The sequence below is a fragment of the Syngnathus acus genome, chromosome 8 (assembly GCF_901709675.1).
Source record: "Syngnathus acus chromosome 8, fSynAcu1.2, whole genome shotgun sequence".
Taxonomy (NCBI): domain Eukaryota; kingdom Metazoa; phylum Chordata; class Actinopteri; order Syngnathiformes; family Syngnathidae; genus Syngnathus; species Syngnathus acus.
In genome coordinates this window covers 4,200,437-4,219,738 of record NC_051093.1, presented here as the reverse complement: position 1 = coordinate 4,219,738, position 19,302 = coordinate 4,200,437, and the positions used below count along the sequence as shown (strand labels likewise).

Sequence of the window (19,302 nt, the reverse complement as noted above, 5' to 3'; positions counted from 1 at the left end):
TAAGGGACGCATTCTGGCACGGTCTGGCAGGCTTGACTGAGTTTTGGTATTTGCCGGTGCAAATACGTTTTTTTTACAGATGGGCAAAGTGGGCACTTCCAGCCGGACCGTACGTATCCATGTGCGGATTTGCCGGAGGTGATAATTGAACTAATTAGGCAAGCGTTCCAACACGGTATTCATACTAACTCGCTCGCTCTCCGGTGAATATCAATTGGCCGATAATTTCCCAGCACATCCTCTCCACCCGCAGCCCTTTTGTCACATCTCTTAGCTATTAAACGGGTCGATTTCTGTTCTCCGTGGGTGATTAATCCCACGGGGTTAGAGAGATTAGGAGGAAAAAAAAGAGAGTGGCTGCACACAGTGAAGGAGGCGTTCTTAATGGATTCACACAGCGAGCCTCTCATTCATGGGGCTAATGAGATTGGATTACGGGAGATGAAGAGAAAAACACACAAAAGGGGTGGAGGGTCGGGGGTACAGGATGAAAAGGAAGCTTTAACATGAGACGTGACCCCTCGCATCGGAGACTTTGCTCTTATCGTGTTCTCTCACACCGTGTGCATGGCGTCATGCTGCTAAACTTGTGTGGCGAGCTCGCCATGACTGTGGAGTGACATGTTGGGCCGCATCGCTCCGAGTGGCTGGAGAGGACTCCTATCGCAGGGCCACAGGTGGACTTCCCGTGAGTCTCGTGCAACCTCGTGGACAAAGCTCACCGCATTTCTCATGATGGACATTCCAGTCGGCAATAAGCCGTGAAATATATTCATATTTACCAGATGTGTGTGTGTGTGTGGTGTGTGAGATCACGGAGTGGCCTGGCGTGCACGTCTAACATGCCGCCGCATGGGAAGTGATGTGCCGTGAGGGCGGGGGGTGTTACACGAGCACGCAAACGCGGACCCCGAGGTGCTGTGTCTTATCACAATGCAAACAAGTTGCCCACACTGACCTCAACCTCAGCTTGTCTGCTCCTGTCTGGACAGGATGGGTGTGCAACATCACAAGGAATGTCACCACACAATAGCGTGAACTCAGGTCTCCTCAAATTGGTACGATGTTGGAAAGTGCACATCTGGGACAGGTGCTCAATCAAACACTGGCATCCCACAGGGTAGCGTGCTCAGCCCCTTTATGTTATCTACGTGTGCACACATATTTACTGTTACATGATCAGATTTTTGATGATGATAGGATTATTGATCATAGACAACAAAAACGCGATACTGACTTTGTAACGACAACAAACACACCTGATCACCTTGATGGACCTGATGGTCAAGTTCCAGGAGGTCTGCATCCAGGAGTCATTCCAGGACTCTCAACACCACCAACTAGCAACTTGTCTTCTTTCTGATGAGAGTTAAACATCTCAACTCATTTACATAACAATAATTCAATTTAAACAATAAAAGTATAATAAATTAAGCTAACATAATCAAATTGAGTCCAAGATAAATTAAAACATGAGAACATGAAATCCAGTGGAATTGAAAAAAAAAAATGCAGGCCTTTTAACATCTAATTATAAAAATCTCCTATGTGATTTAGTGCATCTAATCTAGTCAAGTAAAATAAAACAAGAAAAATCATTACGATTATGAACTTTAAAATGAAATAATTGGAATGTACGCATTACCTACAGGAGATTCTTTGCCACACAAACACAAGGTTACCTTAGTGCGTCGCATTTTGACGTCACACTTTAAAATTATGAGTGCTAATTGTGGAGCAGCGCATGGGAGCTTTGTGTGGTCAAAGTGCACAATTACACACCGGCACAAAAAAATCATGGCACACACTTTTTGTAGCGCGCAGCGTCGTCTCCAGGCAGCGAGGCGCAAGTTTTCCCTCAACGGAGAAGCCATTAGTCAGAATGCTGCTGATTTATGGGATGTCTGCTTGCAGAATTTAAATGAAGTGCCATGCTGTTCTCACCGAGGGCGGGTGGGAGTTTGGGGGGTGGGGGGTGCGAGCTCCCCCTTTGCGCTCCACCTCTCGCCCTCGTCGGGGGACGTTTTTTGGCTTCAGTCGCGTTGTCAGGTGCTCTGAGAGGATGTTCATCTGGAGGAAAGGAAGCAGGACAAGGTCAGCGGTTACTGCGAAGTTACCACATGTTCTCTCGCTCACACACACACACACACACACACACACACACACACACACACACACACACACACACACACACACACACACACACACACACACACACACACACACACACACACACACACACACACACACACACACACACACACACACACACACACACAAAACAAACAATTTCAGCGTAAATGCTCCGCTTCCCGTAGTCGTTTCCTAGCATTAATAATAAATTTGCCATACAAAAAGACTAATCACGAGGTGGTCTCATTATTCCTACATTCTGCGCACCGCGATTAATGACTCTCATATTAATGATGTTGTTGCGATGTAGTCTCTCCTCCCTGAAGACTGTTTGATACATAAATGAGCCGCCAGGACGTCCCGCGGCATGATAGTCAAATCTCATTGTAAATTCAGCTGAAGGGGCAAATGGGGCAGCTGGCCAATGAGATTGGGGAAAATGGCCGCTCAGAATTGGAATTTTATGCGGCTTCAAAGTGCTGTAAAACCAAAACTGTAAAACTAACATTGTTTTTTGTTGGTCTTAGTTTGTTGCAGTCTTTAAGACCAAAAAACTTTAGGCAAGCTAATTTTAAGGTAACAGTTGGCATGAAAAGAGATCGATAATTAATAACTCGTATAGCAAAGCTGCCAAGTGATACATTCAACACTTTACACAACAGCTCTCAGTGTGAAAGCACTTGTGGGAAAGACTGAAATATCCAAACCATTTTTCACAACAATAAAGCAACCGCTTGAACCCTCCACATACTGTTTTCCAACCTACTTAATTGTTACCTTACAAGTTTTCCAAGCACAAAGAGCATACGAGCTACTGTATGCCGCTCCAAGATGTCTGTGCTTCAGTTGCAAAGTATTCCTTGGTGGTTTGTGTCACGGCACGAAGGGAATCGAGCACGGACCTCTTTGGGTCACTCAACAAGGAGGGCAGAATAAAATACAACATAAATGTCACTTCACATACTATCTGTGGTGTTTTTTTTTTTTTTTTTACCATTTAATAGTCTCCATGTTAACACAACATTAAGCAACTCAAGTCACAATTTTCTTGACACCATATCTAGCTATTAATGAAAAACTAATGAAAAGCACTGACGTTGTCGTAGCACTAAAGAAATGAACAATGGGGCCACAAAAGCCCGAGAGCCACAAACCCAACAGCCTTAAAATGAGTTCAATCCAGTGAGTTCAAGTGCAAAGTAGTAAAGTAGGCTACATTGGCTGCAAAAGAGAATTCATACATACATTACAGTGCTGATAATTGTGTTGTGGGGCATACGAACAATAACTGCCGCTAATCATGAATCACATGCGAGCACAAGTGTGACCTTTCCTCACGACGGGGTGGGAAAATGGAGAGAGGCGTGAGCTAAGGGAGAGAGAGCCGCCACGTGGAGCGTTTAGCGAGGAGATGAGTTTGGGGCTCCGGCTGTGACCGACGCCACGGCGCTGGCCCAGGTAGAAAGGTCACGCCGTCATTTGGACGGCGGCAAGGGGGAAAAGAATCGAGAGAGCGGGCGAGCTAACAGACGCCGCGGGCGAGGCAGATGGCGACGACGCGCGCATGAATCACACGTGGATGCTCGATGTGGCGCATTTATGGCGATACCTGGATCAGCGACTTTCTCCTCGCTGAAAGGGTTAAAGAGCGACTTCCCCGAGGCTTTTTTTGCCGCTCAGTTGAGGGGAAAAGACGACGTGAAGGCGAGCCTCGACGCGGTCGCTTTTCACTACATTAAGTCATAAATATTGCAAGAGTTTGTATTCGGAGCTTACGGCGCTAATCAGCTTACAATGTAACAACACGAAACAACAACACGCACATGAGGCCGACAAATGAAAACGGCCTTGTGGACATCTTAGGTCATAGTTCGCATTTTTAACAACAACCTTGTGGTGCAGGGTATAACTCAAAAAGTGCTACCATGTGTCCACACTGATGCTAGCCCTGCTAGTTAGCGGCTCGGTAGCAAGTTTCTCTCGTAGCTAGCTGCTAATGCTAATTTCAAACAGCATTAGAAAACATAATATCGTTTATCTAGTCTTAGCGTATTTTTGTATGCTATATTTGTATGTGTTGCGGCTCGATGTGAGAAGGAACGTATTTGTCTATGTTAACTTTTGTTAGCCAGTTGATGGTGTTTTGCATTTGTGTTAGCATTAAGCTACTGGACTTCTGATAAAAATCACAAGGTTTTGTTAAACATTTTGGGGTTTAAATATTATAATGTTTATAATATATAATGTTTTAAATGTTGTTCGTACAGACAAAACAGCTTGAGGCAAGCACACTTGGGGCCTATTTGGAGAACAGGCTCGTAATGCCCAAGTTTTTTGACTGGGGTATTTTATTTTATTTTTCAAAAATGGGGTACTCATTGCCAGCAAACTGCCAACTCTCCAGCCGCCACTCTCACTGAACGTGCTGAAGTCCCAACTATTTATGAACCGCCATTCCTCCACCGGGTCCGAAAGCTTACACTTTCTCTGGGTAGCTGACTGAAACCTCGAGGCAGTAGCACAAGTAATGGCCTACATAAGAACACAAAAAGCACCAGGGAGGGCAGCTGAACAAAATAAACACTCTGACAATGTTATCTCCCTGGCAGCTGCCAGCAACTCTACCAAGCATTCAAGGGCTGTCAGGTGAACAAAGTTCTTTCCCTTCATCTAAATTGAACCATAAATTACATCTTTAGGGACTGAACAAGTTCGGGACGGATGTCTTTATGTCTCTTCGCCAAAATGGCAACACGGTCACGTGACTTTTGGAAAACAAGGCAGACATCACGCTTGATCTATGCATGGATGCAGATTACTACACAGCTTCACGGCCATCTGTGTGTGTGTGTGTGTGTGTGTGTATGGGGGGGCGTCCTTCACTGTTTCTGGACACTACCTGGATGTTGTGCAAGTCAGCAAAAATTACTGAGGCAGAACGAGCGTAAGGCAAATGCATATTAATTTTCTCAGTATGCAAGCAGAACGCACATTACTGTGTAAAATTATTGGGACAATATTACTTGAATGACTTTATAAAAAAAATAAAATAAAAAATAAAAAAAAATAGTATCTTGAGTTTAAAAGCAGGAAAAAAATTAAACTTTTTTTTTGGCTATCTGTTAAAACTGTACAAAGAGACAGTCGAATATTTGTGTTGTTTTGAGGAAATTCATTCCGCTCTAAAAATAACACAAATAAATACATTGGTTTTAGCAAGTGTAGCTGAGGCGAACATCTCCCAGCACGTTTGGGACCTCAGAGGAGTACGAACGTACGTAAAGCGAGAACGCTTGCTTCCTCCACACCCACGAATGCATCTTCGATCTCATCTTCTGTTTTGACTTCCTGTGCGGTGCCCACTGTGTTGTGTTGTGTTGCCCCCCTCGCCACTGGTGCCCTCCCTCCCCTAGCGTGTTCTCGTGAAAGGAGCTCTTTGATAGGCGGCGGGCAGAAGCGACACAAGGGAAGCAATCAGAGTGCGGATGACTGTGCCCGCTTGTGATGTTGTTTTGCTTCTTTGACCTGCTAAACTTCTCTCTTTCTCTTTCTAAAAAACAAAAATGGAATCCTTGAAGACTCTTGCACGTGTTTTGTGCTTTCTGTCCCCTGTGCACCTTCTGAAACATTTGTTCTGCCTCTGCCTGCCTCTTTTGGAAGCGCGGAAAACAACAGCACGTCGGGCTTTGAAAGTCTTTCGGATGACTGACGTAGTGATTTCTTGCTTTTTGTTGTTGTTGCTTTTATTCCATTTCTTTCTTTCATTCCGCTCATTGATTGACTGCCGTGTCTTCACAGTACACAAAAAATAAAATAAATCGACTAACTTCCTGCCTTCCTTTAGATCAAGTGCAAGGCTGGACTTCAGGAATTACGACACAGCCGGGTTTCGCAACCACACTGTTCCCACTGAGCTGGAGGTGTCAAAAAGACAGCGGAGACATTCGCAAAACGCCAGCGGTGCCCAATGGGCCAAATCTGGAACTAGTCATTGAATCACAACTGCGCCCTGTGAACAAAAAATGAGCTAAAATGTTCTTCTATTAAATCAGAGATGATGCGAAACTCAGCAACGACATTCTTCTGCATTGTCTTTTAGTTTGTCCTCTTCCCTCGCGGTGATCCCTTTGCTCGTGAGATTGCGGTTTGGGTCTTGGCCGATGTGACTGGCAGATCCAGGCAGCAGGTGTCGGGAGCAAACAGCCGCCATCGCCCTCTCCCCCCTCCCCTCCTTGAACAAACCGTAAAACCAATTTACGGCCTGTGTGCTTCCTCATATAGGTAAACTCCGTCTCCGTTATGAGGACTAAAACAATAAGGTAAATATGCATTGCAGGCACACCTGCTGTGTGACGGGTATTTGGAAGAGGACGTTGCGATGCGATATTTGCTCACCGAGAAAATTAGACACGGACCGGCGGCGAAGCACCGCTTTGATAGTTTGGTCACGATGAAGAGACGAGTCGTACAAAGACAACTTCAACGGCTGATCCGTCTCAATCTGTCGCAAGAGTTCAGTCCAGCGGGCCGGTGCCAGCCAGGAAAAGTCCATGTTGATTTTCAGGAAGAGAAGCCAAGAGTATGTTTGTCCAACTTGTGATCGCTCGAAGGCTGAGGCCAGAAACTGTAAAATGTGCTGACGTCAGCGTTGAAAATGCCAATTGTGATGAAGGAAGCCTTGAAACACACCCCATTAATCGATTAATGAATCAATAAACGCTTTGACTGGACTCCTTGTCCAATTTGAACAATTGCTTCCAACTTTGGAGGAGTTGGCAGGAGGGACTTTTATAGTTTCCAATGCACAAAAGCAAGTTCCATAAACTCATACTTGGACGGGGAAGAACTTGGCCATTTAAACACCGGCATGTGGCTACTATGCTTATCTGAACACAAATGATGCAGCAACACTTGCAGACTGACAATATAACACTATGCATGTTCAATTTTCAGCTCATTGACATTGACTTTTCTTTTTATGCAAAAACAAAATCTAAAATTGTCACTATAGTGCATCTACGTTAATCTTTGTGGAGGAAACAGATTCCATAATATGCATTTTATGATCGACGGTTACACAGCCATTGCAGGATTTATTTGAAACATAACTACCAAATCTGTTTTTAGCATGTTGCCATGGTGCGTTTGTCTAATTAACCACAGCAACCGCCGCACAACAGCAAACATCTTTTTTGCTTCCTTCTTACTTTGTGTCACTCCCAGAGGATGAAAATATCATCCAAATAACATTACTGCTGCATATAGATTTTTTTTCCCACCCACACCCCGGCAGCCTTAATTTGATAGAAACCTGAAAATCTATATCATAGATGCCAATAAGAGGAGATGTCAGCCCGTTTGAGCAAAGGGATAACTTCAGCACAACGTCAATGTCGGAGGTCCCGGAAGAGCTAGCCTTAAAAAAAAAAAAAGTTTATAACCTTCAACACGAAATTATGCTCTGTCTGTCAATGCCTCGACCGCTTTGTCCATCTCTCAGTGTGGAATTCTCGACAAAGACAGAGGACGAAAATATAATAAGCGATTTTTCTGATGATACATCACATTGACATTTCACGCAAAGGGCGACTCGTTTGCGATCCACTTCTGAGGCGGCTTCACGTTCAACTTCAATTACAGGCCACGAGGGCCCTTAATAGCTGCCCGCAGGTCTCGTTATTAACATTAAGTACAAATATGCGGCATGTTTACACGGAACCACATCAGGTCCTCCTCGCGTGTGGCTCTGTCCTTATTTTTAGAAGCTGGAGGCTGCTGAGACGATGAAGCAACAAAAGTGGGAAATCAAAAAAAACGAGAGAAAGGTGGTGACCGAGGTGAGAGTTGAAGAAAGAAGGGGGAAGTGAGTGATGAAAGAGAGAGAGAAAGAGGAGAGGACGGGAGGGAGGGAGGGGATGGAGCCACTCTTGTCTCTCACTCGGTTATTACCCACTGCTAGCACCTTATAAGAATCCAAGCCTGAGAATCCAGCTTCAAAAACTCACCGCACACACAACACACATCTGGTGGTCGCAACTCTCTCTCTCTCTCTCACTCTCTCTCTCTCTCTCTCTCGCCCTCCCTCCATCCCTGCAGACTCCCTCTCGCATCCTTCTGTCTTCCGCTCACAAGTCAGAGAGTGTTTGGAAGTGCGCGCTGACTGTCTGGCTCAGTGCGCGCCACGCCGGCTTCCTCAAAGTGGTTTGTGCGTGCGCTGCCACCGACCGAGCGCAGCCGGGAGCTCCGTCCAAGTGTATGAGGGTCTCTGCCTGGCGCGCCCGCCGCTCCAGCCATCGCGCCCATCCTCAGGATCTGCGGGTCCTTTTCCTCGGCGACAGGCTCCCCACACCAAGCGGTCACCATTTCCGCCCCCGGGAGATCCACGCTGGCCGCTCAGCCCCTTCCCCGACTCAGCATCGGGAGGAAGACCCTGGTGGCGGCCGCCGTGGGGGTTATGCTGGTCCTGGTCCTGGTGGTACTCATCCCCGTGCTCGTCAGCTCCGTGGGGACGGACCCCAGCCACTATGAGATGCTGGGCACCTGTCGGATGGTGTGCGACCCCTTCCTGAACAAGGGAACCCCGAGCAGCAGCACCAGCTCCACCGGCTTGCAAGCGGAGGCGGAGGCGCTGAGCGACCACGGCAACGTGCTGCCGCCCTCCACGCTCCTGCAGGGCCCGCAGGGGAAGCCCGGCAGGCCAGGGAAACCGGGGCCGCCGGGGCCGCCCGGCGAACCGGGCCCGCCCGGACCGGCGGGGCCTCCGGGGGATAGGTCCGACCAGGGAAGGACTGGGATTTTGGGTCTGGGGGGGGAACGGAGCTATCAGCACGGCCACCTACAGCACGGTTCCTCGGGTGGCCTTCTACGCCGGCCTCAAGAACCCGCACGAGGGCTACGAGATCCTCAAGTTTGACGACGTGGTCACCAATCTGGGCAACAACTACGACGGCATCGCCGGCAAGTTTGTGTGCAGCATTCCGGGCACGTACTTCTTCATCTATCACGTGCTGATGAGAGGAGGCGACGGCACCAGCATGTGGGCCGACCTCTGCAAGAACGGACAGGTGAGTGCTTCAACTTTTGTCCGAGTCTTTGCCTCGCCTTCTTGAAGCCATCCATCACTTCCAACACAACAGCTGCCCTCTATCTGCCTTTCCAAATAAGAATCATTTTAGTCTGAATATTTTACTGACATAATTAGTTAAGGTTAATTAGACATCCCTGCAACCAAAAACACAATTTTGACATGATCACGTATGTAGTTCTGTATTTTTCCTCATCGTTTTCAAAACTGTCAAAATGAGTAATAGCAAATCATATTTCCAGCCAAATAAACAGCTCCTACTAAATCAAACCATATAAAAAAAAATACACAATCATCTTTGTAGAAATATAATTTATCTGATGTTATTAGCTGGGTGCAGGTGTACCTAATAAAATGTCCCATGAGTGTATAATTGCCATGGTCGCGTGCAGAGCGCACATCTGTGGCATGCGGCTTGCCCGGAGATAAAAATATGTTGACTGGTTGCAAACTGTGTCCCCCCACATATGATGCGTCCTGACATTGTCACCCCCCCCTCCCCACACACACAGTAGAGCGCCTATCCACACCTTTCCTCCCTTCATTGTGACATTATTTATTGGGATCAACACTAGGAGGTTATTTTTGGCTTACGCGTCAGGGAAATTAAAATTAACGCCTAGAAGAAAAAAAAAAAAAAACGTTAAGTACATCGAAACCTCTCATGTCGTGTAAATGGCATCCGTCGTCCATGTGCGCTATTCTCGGGCTCGTATGCATCACTTTTACGAGGCACTAATTTCATTTGAGGGGTCCTCTCGGGTCACTAATGTGCGTGTTTGCCGCGCAGTTCGCACTCTGTCAAGGCTCCTGTCGTAAAATGTGGCCGTGCGAATTAAAAAAAAAAAAAAAGGTGGACGTGACACTGAATGCACTCGAAATAAATCTGCAAAAACAGACACTTTGAAGCACAAACAGGACAAATAAAATGCAACGTAAAACTCCCCCCCCCTCAAAAAAAGTCCACTATGGAAATAGGATGGCGTAGCTTTTAAAGCTGAGCTCATTTTAAACTCTTCATTAGCGACTTCTAGACATTTTCATAAGCTCCAATAAAAGCTGTATTGGAAAAAAAAAATTGCTTTTACAAAGATAATAATGTTTACTTTTAATTTACACTGAGGTCATTAAAATGTACAATATGTGTTTTTTATTGCGGTTTTTCGCTTGAATTGAGCCTCCCGTCAAGCCAAGCTATTGCTCAAGTTTCTGGCAGTGCCAGTCTTGTACTCGATCTCATTTGACCTTGCAGGTGTACCTAATAAAGTGGCACACGCTCAGCACCGCAGTATCTTAGCATCATTGTGTGCGTAATGTAAATATAATTTACAGTCACTCACTAAAAGTCTATATGCCCGCCGCAAAAGATGTTTTGTCATAAGTTTAGGCAAAACCGCAAAATTATTGTGTACTGTGCAATATGCAACTCTTTCTAAGTAACTTTATCCAAGTTGGATATGCAAATGAGTCATGACAACTTGCTCAACACGGTTAGAACAAAGCAGGAGGTCTGCCGAGGTCTCGAGATGCTGCCTTTGTCTGCAAATTGGAACTGAATTAACGAGCGCCACCAACTCTGCGGCACGAACCCCCCCCCCCGCTTATCAAGGCAGCCAGGTAGAGGTTAACTCCTTCACCCTCGTCAAGTTCACAACGCGGTGGCCTGGGTTGCGTAACGTCTCACTCCACGGTGATTTTTTTTTAACAACCAGGGCGTGAACGCGTTGATATATAATCAGGGAGGAAGAACATATGTTGGAGTTAAGACACCTTCTGTTACTGCGATATTGAGCTCCCCAAGGGGGGGGGGGGGGCTGCGGAGGTACTTAAGTTACACATACACACACGTTGCGTGCGTCTCTAGAGGCCTACACAATGTTAATAAAGTAGAAAGTGTTTGTCTTTGTCTGTCCTTTCATGCTTAACTACACTTGGGGGCAGTATAATACAAATATGGAGACTCAGGAAGCTGCTGATGAACATAAATAAAAAATATAGGCCTATGAGGATTGTCTGTCTACATGTGTTGCGCCACCATTTGTGTGTCTGGGTTTCGGTGGTGAGCTCAAGAGGCTTTTGGGGTTGAACATTTGATGCTGACTGGTTCCAAACATTGGGCCAGATTAGTTAATGGAGCTCCGGGCGTCCAGGTGGAGCTCATGGGGCCGTACTAGAACCTTTCTCGGCTCATTAAGGCAGCAAAAAAGCCGCACTGTGTGCGGTGACAAGAAACGAGAGAGTCGGAGAGAGTAGTGTACCGCTATTTGATCATCTTTGGGCTGCAGTGGAGCGGCGGGCTTGGCATGGCCCGCAGCGCTGTTTCACCCCGGCGAAACGCTGCGCCCATTACTTCCCGACACAACGTTCAAAAGCTTACTTTCAGCCATCTGAGAGAACCGCGCCATTGTCCCCGTAACTTTTCTCCAGCTTCCTGGGAGATAAACAAATCTATTTTCAGCAGAGCCAATTTCCTCTCCTCTTCCTCCTCGCCATCTTTGGGCTCCTCCGGCGCCCGTTCTTTGACTCCAAACCTTCCGAGCGATCCTAAATCGATGCTCTGCTTTGACTCGGGGGTAAAAAGGCTCCGGAGGGGAACATAGTGAAGCGACGACGACGTCTTAAAAAAAGAGAAAAAGACACGGCTGTGTCACCCACTCAATTGAAATGTTATTAAAAGGTATGCGAGCAAGATCCAGGATGTGTTTGCACTTCTCCGCCCCCGCCCTTTCTTAATATTGTTATTATTCCTCAAAAACACTTTGAGACTTAATTAAAAGCAACGAGTGGAGCGTCGGCCCCTCCGGAGGGCCGTGGTGAATAATCACTGTCTCCTCCTTTAATAAGCTTCAACGTCCTTCGTGCACATGGCGCTTCCCTCGCAATTATCGCCGCAGTCTCCCTCTCGTGGTCGCGTGCGCCCCCCGCCCCCCCAACCCAAGCACACTCCAACTGCATGCTGCCCTCCATCTCTCCTTTAGTGCCCCCCCTTCCTGAAAAAAAAAACTACGCTGACAAATGGCATCATCGTGATGCATCCTGCTCTGTTTGATTTCTTTTTTTTGAAGCATGGCACAAATGAGCTACTCCTTCGGGGGTCCCTCTTTTATCCCCTTTTGTTGTGCGTTCAGGTGAAGGAAAAAAAAAACGAGACACAGATACGCGAAAGCCAAATGCGAATGCGGGAGCCATCTGGATGCAGGTGGCTGACATATGTTTTTGCGGCAGATGACAAAAAGAGACATTTTGAAAGCATGTTGGGAGTTTTTTTTTTTCTCTCTTTTTTGGGTCCCCTCAAGTCTTGATTGATTTTAGCATTCCGGCAATGTTTGGATCTGCTATTCTTGGTGCCGATGAGTACTGAGAGGCCTCTGTGTGTCTTCCTGCCAGTGTAACAGAAAGAGGTTGTTTGAAATGGACAGACTGGGCTTGAGAGCGAGCGAGAGACTCGAGCCTCAGTCTCAGTATTGATCGCTTGCGTGAGAAGTCGTGTGTGTCCATGTCGTCTTTTTACGGCATTTCTACCCACATGCGACGCAACCGCGGCGCACCGCAACGGGGGCGGACCTTTGGCCTCCATCCGCTCCGTAATTGGACGGCGCCGCTGACACTCCGTCGAGTGGAACATTAGAGCTTGGGGCCTAATTAGCCACGAGAGCTGTTAAATGAAGATTGTCAGGAAGTACGGCACGAAGTGGAAATGTCAGGACGGCGCCATGTTGCTGTGCGCAAACATCAGAGAGGAAAAAAAAAAAAAATGGAGGATTTGATCAAAGCCTCCAAACACGTGTTGCTAATAACTGATAAATCTATCAAAGCTTGTTAAATATTGACTAGAGTCTTATTACATCCCCATTGGCCCCGCCCCTTTGCACGCCGATGAGAACACATTTGTAATGGCTAAGGCGGGACTTAGTTTGAAGCTCACTTACCACATGGGAGGGAACAAGCTTGGTTGCTAGGTGACCAAACCGGAAGTAGCCTGGTGCATATTCTAAAAACAGAATCCGGTGCTCGTCTGGAAGCTCTATGGAGGTCACATCAAGGTCTACTTCAAACCGAGCAGGGAGCAGTTTGGCAACCTGCAAGACAGAAGAGGCCAAAGCCTTAGGAGTGAAAATTCACCAGGTGTTGGATTGATCCCCAAAAGAAAATTACAAATATTAAATAAGAGCTCAGTTTCACCTCCATGCTGTTCTCACTGCCAAAATATCTTGCTGTTGTCACTCTGAAATTACCCCGCCAACATTTCTCTTATTGGATTACTCATTACTTACTACTTATTGGATTGCTTCACCCGAAGTGAACATTTTTCAATTTGGGCACAGCGGCGGGCGCCCACCTTGCGTGCTGCCAACCTCGGCGCCACGCCGCATATGCAATGAATGGATTCAAAGAGCCATTAGGCAGCAACTCTTAATCTTGTGTTTCATAAACTTTGCTGTTTGTGTGTTCCAAATGAATATTTTAGCAGGGATATGAGAATCCTGTAGTGGATATGCATTTAGAGCCAAAAAAGCTAAAACAGGAGCGTCTCCCGTGGCTGCGTGAGTCAAGGATTCGACTGTGTTGACTCACAAGGCTCCTTGGTTATAATGAGGGCCATATGGGAGATAGACAAGTGCCCGCCAGCCTACCTTATGCAAACATTTCTCTCGCCATCGCTCCCCACGCCCCTGACATTTAGCCGCCATCCCCCGAATTCAGTCGTCAGCGATAGCCACAATTATCCGTTTATTCCTCCACGGGGGAGGCGTCGAGTCGAGTCGGTCGGCGGCGTCGAGTCGGTCGGTCGGTGGCGTCACATGACTCACAGTCTGCATAATGTGCCCACCTCTTATTTTTTTGGATGGACCCAATATGACCGACAGTTTTATTCTGGCACTAGTAATAAAGAGCAAAACAAATTAAAGTAAGGCCAGCAGAAAAAAGTTTGATCTAATTAAAGAAAAATACAGCTAGTTGTTAGCCGTACGTTTGGAGTATATTTTTACTTTGGAAGTGCGGTGCTCGCAGGGTTAATCACAAGGCCGCTAAAGAAAAAGTCATCCGAGTGAACAAAAGGTCGACTTTGACTGTTTTTAGACTCCGCTGAGAGCCACCGTTGCATATTGGGTGTGGGCGCTCGAGGCGGACAGTGCGGCTCGCTAATTAAGTGATGAGTCAGACGAGCGAGAGGGGCGAAGGGCGGGGCTGGAGGGAGCTCAGACCGGACGGCGGGGTCAAAGTTGCAGCCTCTCTCGCTTCCCGCCGCTGACGAGGCTCTCCTGACGCCTCTTTGGCGGACTGGCTCTTCTAACGAAGTGGCCAGGTAAACATCGGTCAGTCTCCCGCAGTTGGAGACGAGACAGCTGGCGAAATTAATTCTTCTCCTGCTCTGTCGGTGACAGATGGCAAATCTCCCGTTAACGCTTTTTCTCCTCTTGTCATGTTTTCAATCAGGCCTCCTCTGACGAATAAACCCGACACGAGCGTTCGTGTTGTCAGGATTCCATCGGCGTGCCCGGCGGCTTTAGTTGCTTTCACGCTTGAAACGTTTGGGAAGGTTTCCGACACGGGAGCACGAATCGATGTTCTCAGAATTGGGTGCCTCGAGACGTACAACAATTTCACGTTTTTCACAGCGTGTGGAGTTTGAAAAGCGTGAATGCAATTAATTCCAATATCGAATCGATTTGATTTATTAGCACAAATTCAATTCGGTAAAAGCCGAGCTACTGCAGTATACATTCAGTAAATAAAATATTAGAATAGCAACTCATATATTGGACCTCATTGGATTGTCTAGCGAGACTAGAACATGTTAATGGAGCAAGTTACAACAGCTCCCCTGTGTAGAAATCTATTAATAATTTAAAATGAACAGTAAAAATTATGTTTGTGTAAACAATCACCCATCTGAGCTTTGATATAAGCGACTGTACTTAACGTGATTTGTGATGTCATTCGCTTTCTAATGAAATGAGCATGGCATCATTGTAAAGGCGGAATACTCGACACGGCTTTTGAATTGTGACTCATTTGAGTGTGGGCTTCTTCGCCGTTGTGTGTGCGTGCGTGCGGCGCGATTAAGCATGCAGCTGACGACCGCAACGTTCAAACACAATTAGGCAACGGTGCGCTTTGATTTAAGGAGGACCAATAGAGTCGTCGAGCCAAAATGGAGCATCGACATCAAGTCAACAAAGCGCCGTCGGACACGCCTGGGGGGACGCGTCCTTGTCACACCGACAAAGCCTGTCTCGTAAAATCAGCCCTTCCCACCCTGTCAAACCTTCACCCCTACCTCCTCCTTCCTATCCACAAACCTCAAATTGTCATAATTAGAGATTTGTTAAAACAAAACTGTACTGCAAGATGACCCATAAAACCCGCCTCCGCCCCCCCTCGCCTCACACAAGCAGTCATTATTGATAAGTGCCTTTACAGCGAAAGAAACACGCGGCATGCATTATCTATTAAGGCCGAGCGCACAGCGAATATTCAATCAAAGGCATCATGTTGACGGATGCCGACGCGCCGGCGATGACAACATGGGCTGACACCTCGTTTGCCAGCCTCGCGGGCTCACGCTCTGTTTGCCTTGTCAAAGTCGCTCGCCGTACGCGGCGTCAAGGTCACGCGCCGCCACTCGGCCTCGCTTTGTCCCCGTCTCTTTAACAAGGCGCCTTCCTGATCATTATTCCCGGGAACAAGTTTTAGCCCATTGAGGCGAGATAAAAAGATGCCGAGCGGGGAGACAGAAGTAAATATACATAAGAGTGCCGTCGGGGAAAATTTGGGCGTGCGCGTCGACGCCAGGGAGGCCCTCATTTTGAAAATCCGGCAACCAACGACCAATGATGAGCCGTCATTGGTTGTTACCTGAACCCCGCGATGTCATTTTCAATCGACAGCAAGTGACAAAATGGCCGAACGTATTATTATAAAGAAAATGGCCCTACTAGATATTATGACCGAATTCACAAAATGGTCTTGAGAATCCATGGATCATTATTAAACAGGAAGTCGGCCATTTTAGTTTGATGCCACCTTATACTGTCAAAAACAGGCAATTTTCCCAAACAAGTTTATGATCACCTAAAGAGTCAATTTTAACTGACAAATCCTAACAAGTCGTCATCGGCGGAGGGGGGGGTCAACTCTAAAAAAAAAGCCGCTGTTGACTTTGCATGGCGAGGGACACACGGCGGCTTATTAATAATAGGGGCTGGCCGCAGACGTTGCAAGATCTCGACGGCGGGCTTCTGTTTGCGCAACGATATGAGCTGTGCCCGATTTAATCAGACGAGTAAACAGTCAAAAGTAAAGTACAACATTTTATTTAGACAGCGCCGGCGACAAGTGATGGGCCATCGAAACTCTCAAACTATTTTATATGATTGATAACGGTGAGTTTTTTTTTTTTTTTTAATTTTCATCCTCAACTGTGCTTATTTCTTGTGATGGCCTAAAAGCTGAATTTGAAAGAAGACATTAAGTTTTAATAAGCACTTGACAGTCAAGCAGAAGCTTTTATCATTTGTGCAACGCATTCTTTCGCACTCCCCCCCCACACCAGGACTCCCAAAACAGATATGTCACCTGAACACGTAAATGCTTTTTAGCGGAGTGCTGCCAGAAATTTTTGGTGTTGAATTTTGTGACCCAGTCGGACCTTCGAGTTCTTCTCTCTTTTTTTTTTTTTGTCTTTTCTTGGCTCTACTGACTCAAGTTTAAAAACTAAAATTGAAAGAACATATTCCAAACACATTCCAAAGGTCAAGAGACTCACGTGGAGTAACTCCATCCCTTTCCCTCACATTCGTCAATATGGCCGCCTCCTCGAAAGAGAGTAATTATCGGCCATCCTCAGTGCCGTCTGACAACAGCTCGAAATGCTGTGATTTAAAGTCACGCCGCCACGGCAACGCCGTCTTCGGAGAGCTGATAATGAGCCACGAGAAAATACGGCGGATGCAAGAAAGCCATTGATTTTGATTCGACCTGGCTGGCCTGACTAAGTGACTAATGGGCTGATTTAACTGCCGCCGACTTTCAGGGATGTACAGTGGGCTTGCGTTTGTCCCCCCCCCCACCCCAATTGAGAAAATAATGATCTTCTGGTTCAATTCTATTCCTCTTAACTGGCTTGATGCACTTCTACTTGTTAGGAGGTCAATAATAATTGCACCAAGCCAAAGATTGCAAAACTATAACCAGCCAACTACTTGGTGAAATCTCGCAAGAGGCAGAGAAGGCAAGCTTCACTTCCATCCACGTCCATCAGATATGCTTACTAAGCATTTTGTTTTTGCAGCTTCTAGTTGACCATTCCTAATCTGTACATATGAATTCCTCTGTTTGTCCTCCCAGGTTCGGGCCAGCGCCATCGCCCAAGACGCGGACCAGAACTACGACTACGCCTCCAACAGCGTCATCCTCCACCTAGACGCCGGGGACGAGGTCTACATCAAGCTGGACGGCGGCAAAGCACACGGCGGGAACAACAACAAGTATAGCACCTTCTCGGGCTTCATCCTCTACGCCGATTGAGCGCACGTCCCGACGGAAAAAAAAAAGAAAAAAAAAAAAGACAGTCCAGCTGGACTGAAGGAAAGAGTTGTGGGGTGGAGAGGATGTGTGTTCAAGGCCTTCTAGTTTCCCCCTGTTCTTCTCTCCATCATCACGGACTTTCTCCGGGCGCTGTGGCCGAGGCCTGGACACACTGGCAGAGGGGACAGCGGGAGATGCCAGTGGGGACAGTTGGGGGGGCACGTAAGGCCGGCCGGGCGGGTACCTTCCAAGCGCCAATGTGTCGGAAGCTCCTCGCTAACAGCGTCTCATCCTCTCCTTTCCCCCATCCCTCTTTTCCCCCCATCGCACAACGCAGTCCGTCCGTCCGTCCGTCCGTCCGTCACACCTCTTCTCTCCACAGCTGACTTGACTGAAATCCGTAGTGTCGTTGCGTGCAATTTAAACCTTAGATTGTGTTTTTATTTGGTAGCGATGCATAATAACCTGCACTGATTGACGGAAATAATAATTAAAAAAAAGAAAAACAAAAAAAACAACACGATAATATCCTTGTCCCCTTTGTGAAGAGAGATGTTGTTATGGAAGTGGCAGGTGACTTCTGTGTTCATCCAATAACATTCAGCACTGTATGGAAAACGACTCCTCTATATCGACCGCACCCTCGGCCACGTCCGGCTGCTGCTATCGGGGTTCATCAAAGTGTCTTCTAGATGTTTTAGTTCTGCTTAGCAAGCAAAAGCAGATCCGTAGCTAAAGAGCAAACGTGAAGGAGCCTCACCGATTGCCCTCCATTCATTAGCAGACACACACGTGTGTTAATATTTAGTCAGCACGGCAGCCCGACCCACTCGGGAGGATCGGACCGTTTGTTTCGGGAGTGCGTGTTTGTCAGCATGTGGTGCGTCATAGCTCCGTGCTCTTCTCCGCGGTCGTTTTCCTTTGTGCTACAGCCAATGATATTTTATTTAGCAAGCCCATGATGAGATTGTGCAACAGATATGATGAGGACAAGAAGAAGAAGAAGAAGAAGAAGGGAAGAAAAAAAAAAGCTTGTAAATGAATTCTGACATGTTTGTCTATCTTATCTTTTGGAATTGTTGAATACATTTAAATAATAAATGGGATTTTTTTGAGTGGATGGTTTCTTGGGAATGCTTGGAGCACAGATAGGTGGAGCAGGAGGTCACAGATTTTTGGGTGAAGGGACTTCTACAGGGGAGAAAATTTCCTCATAAACTTAACATCAATTAAACATAATGACGTGTACCTTTGCATTTTGGTCTGAATAAAAAATATATTACTAATGCAGGAATTAAATTGTGGTGCCACAATGCGGAAAACTAAAGAAATAAAGGAAAATTGACCCCCCAAAAATAAATAAATAAATAAATAAATCGGAAAAAAACTGAACGTACTAAAATGAACTATTGTAAAATTATACTAAAAAGGTACATTTTAAATGTATTTAATTTGGGATTACTGGTACTTGGAATTGTTTTAATTAGACTTTTTTTTCTCCATCTTGCGGTCAATAAATACTCCGTAAAAACTCAACCTAATGCTACGATTAA

The 19,302-nt window shown here is 46.5% G+C and overlaps 1 protein-coding gene and 1 long non-coding RNA gene across 5 annotated transcripts in view; one reads left to right on the top strand and one right to left on the bottom strand.

Moving 5' to 3' along the window:
• The window catches only part of LOC119125332, a 74,383-nt gene that overhangs the window by 12,725 nt on the left and 42,356 nt on the right, over positions 1-19,302 (bottom strand). For 2 of the 4 annotated variants that reach the window (XR_005098462.1, XR_005098463.1), the window contains exons 4-7: positions 13,147-13,296; positions 1,945-2,070; positions 1,260-1,359; positions 959-1,147 (exon numbers count right to left, since the gene is read on the bottom strand). This is a non-coding gene — a long non-coding RNA (uncharacterized LOC119125332). The remainder of the gene's footprint in view (positions 1-958; positions 1,148-1,259; positions 1,360-1,944; positions 2,071-13,146; positions 13,297-19,302) is intronic. The other 2 variants (XR_005098464.1, XR_005098465.1) reach the window with 1 other exon arrangement.
• LOC119125327 (C1q-related factor) lies at positions 8,106-18,864 on the top strand. Its single transcript, XM_037255679.1, is given in 3 exon segments — positions 8,106-8,937; positions 8,939-9,197; positions 17,570-18,864. Coding segments are annotated over 3 exon segments (789 nt in total). The 5' UTR covers positions 8,106-8,587; the 3' UTR covers positions 17,750-18,864.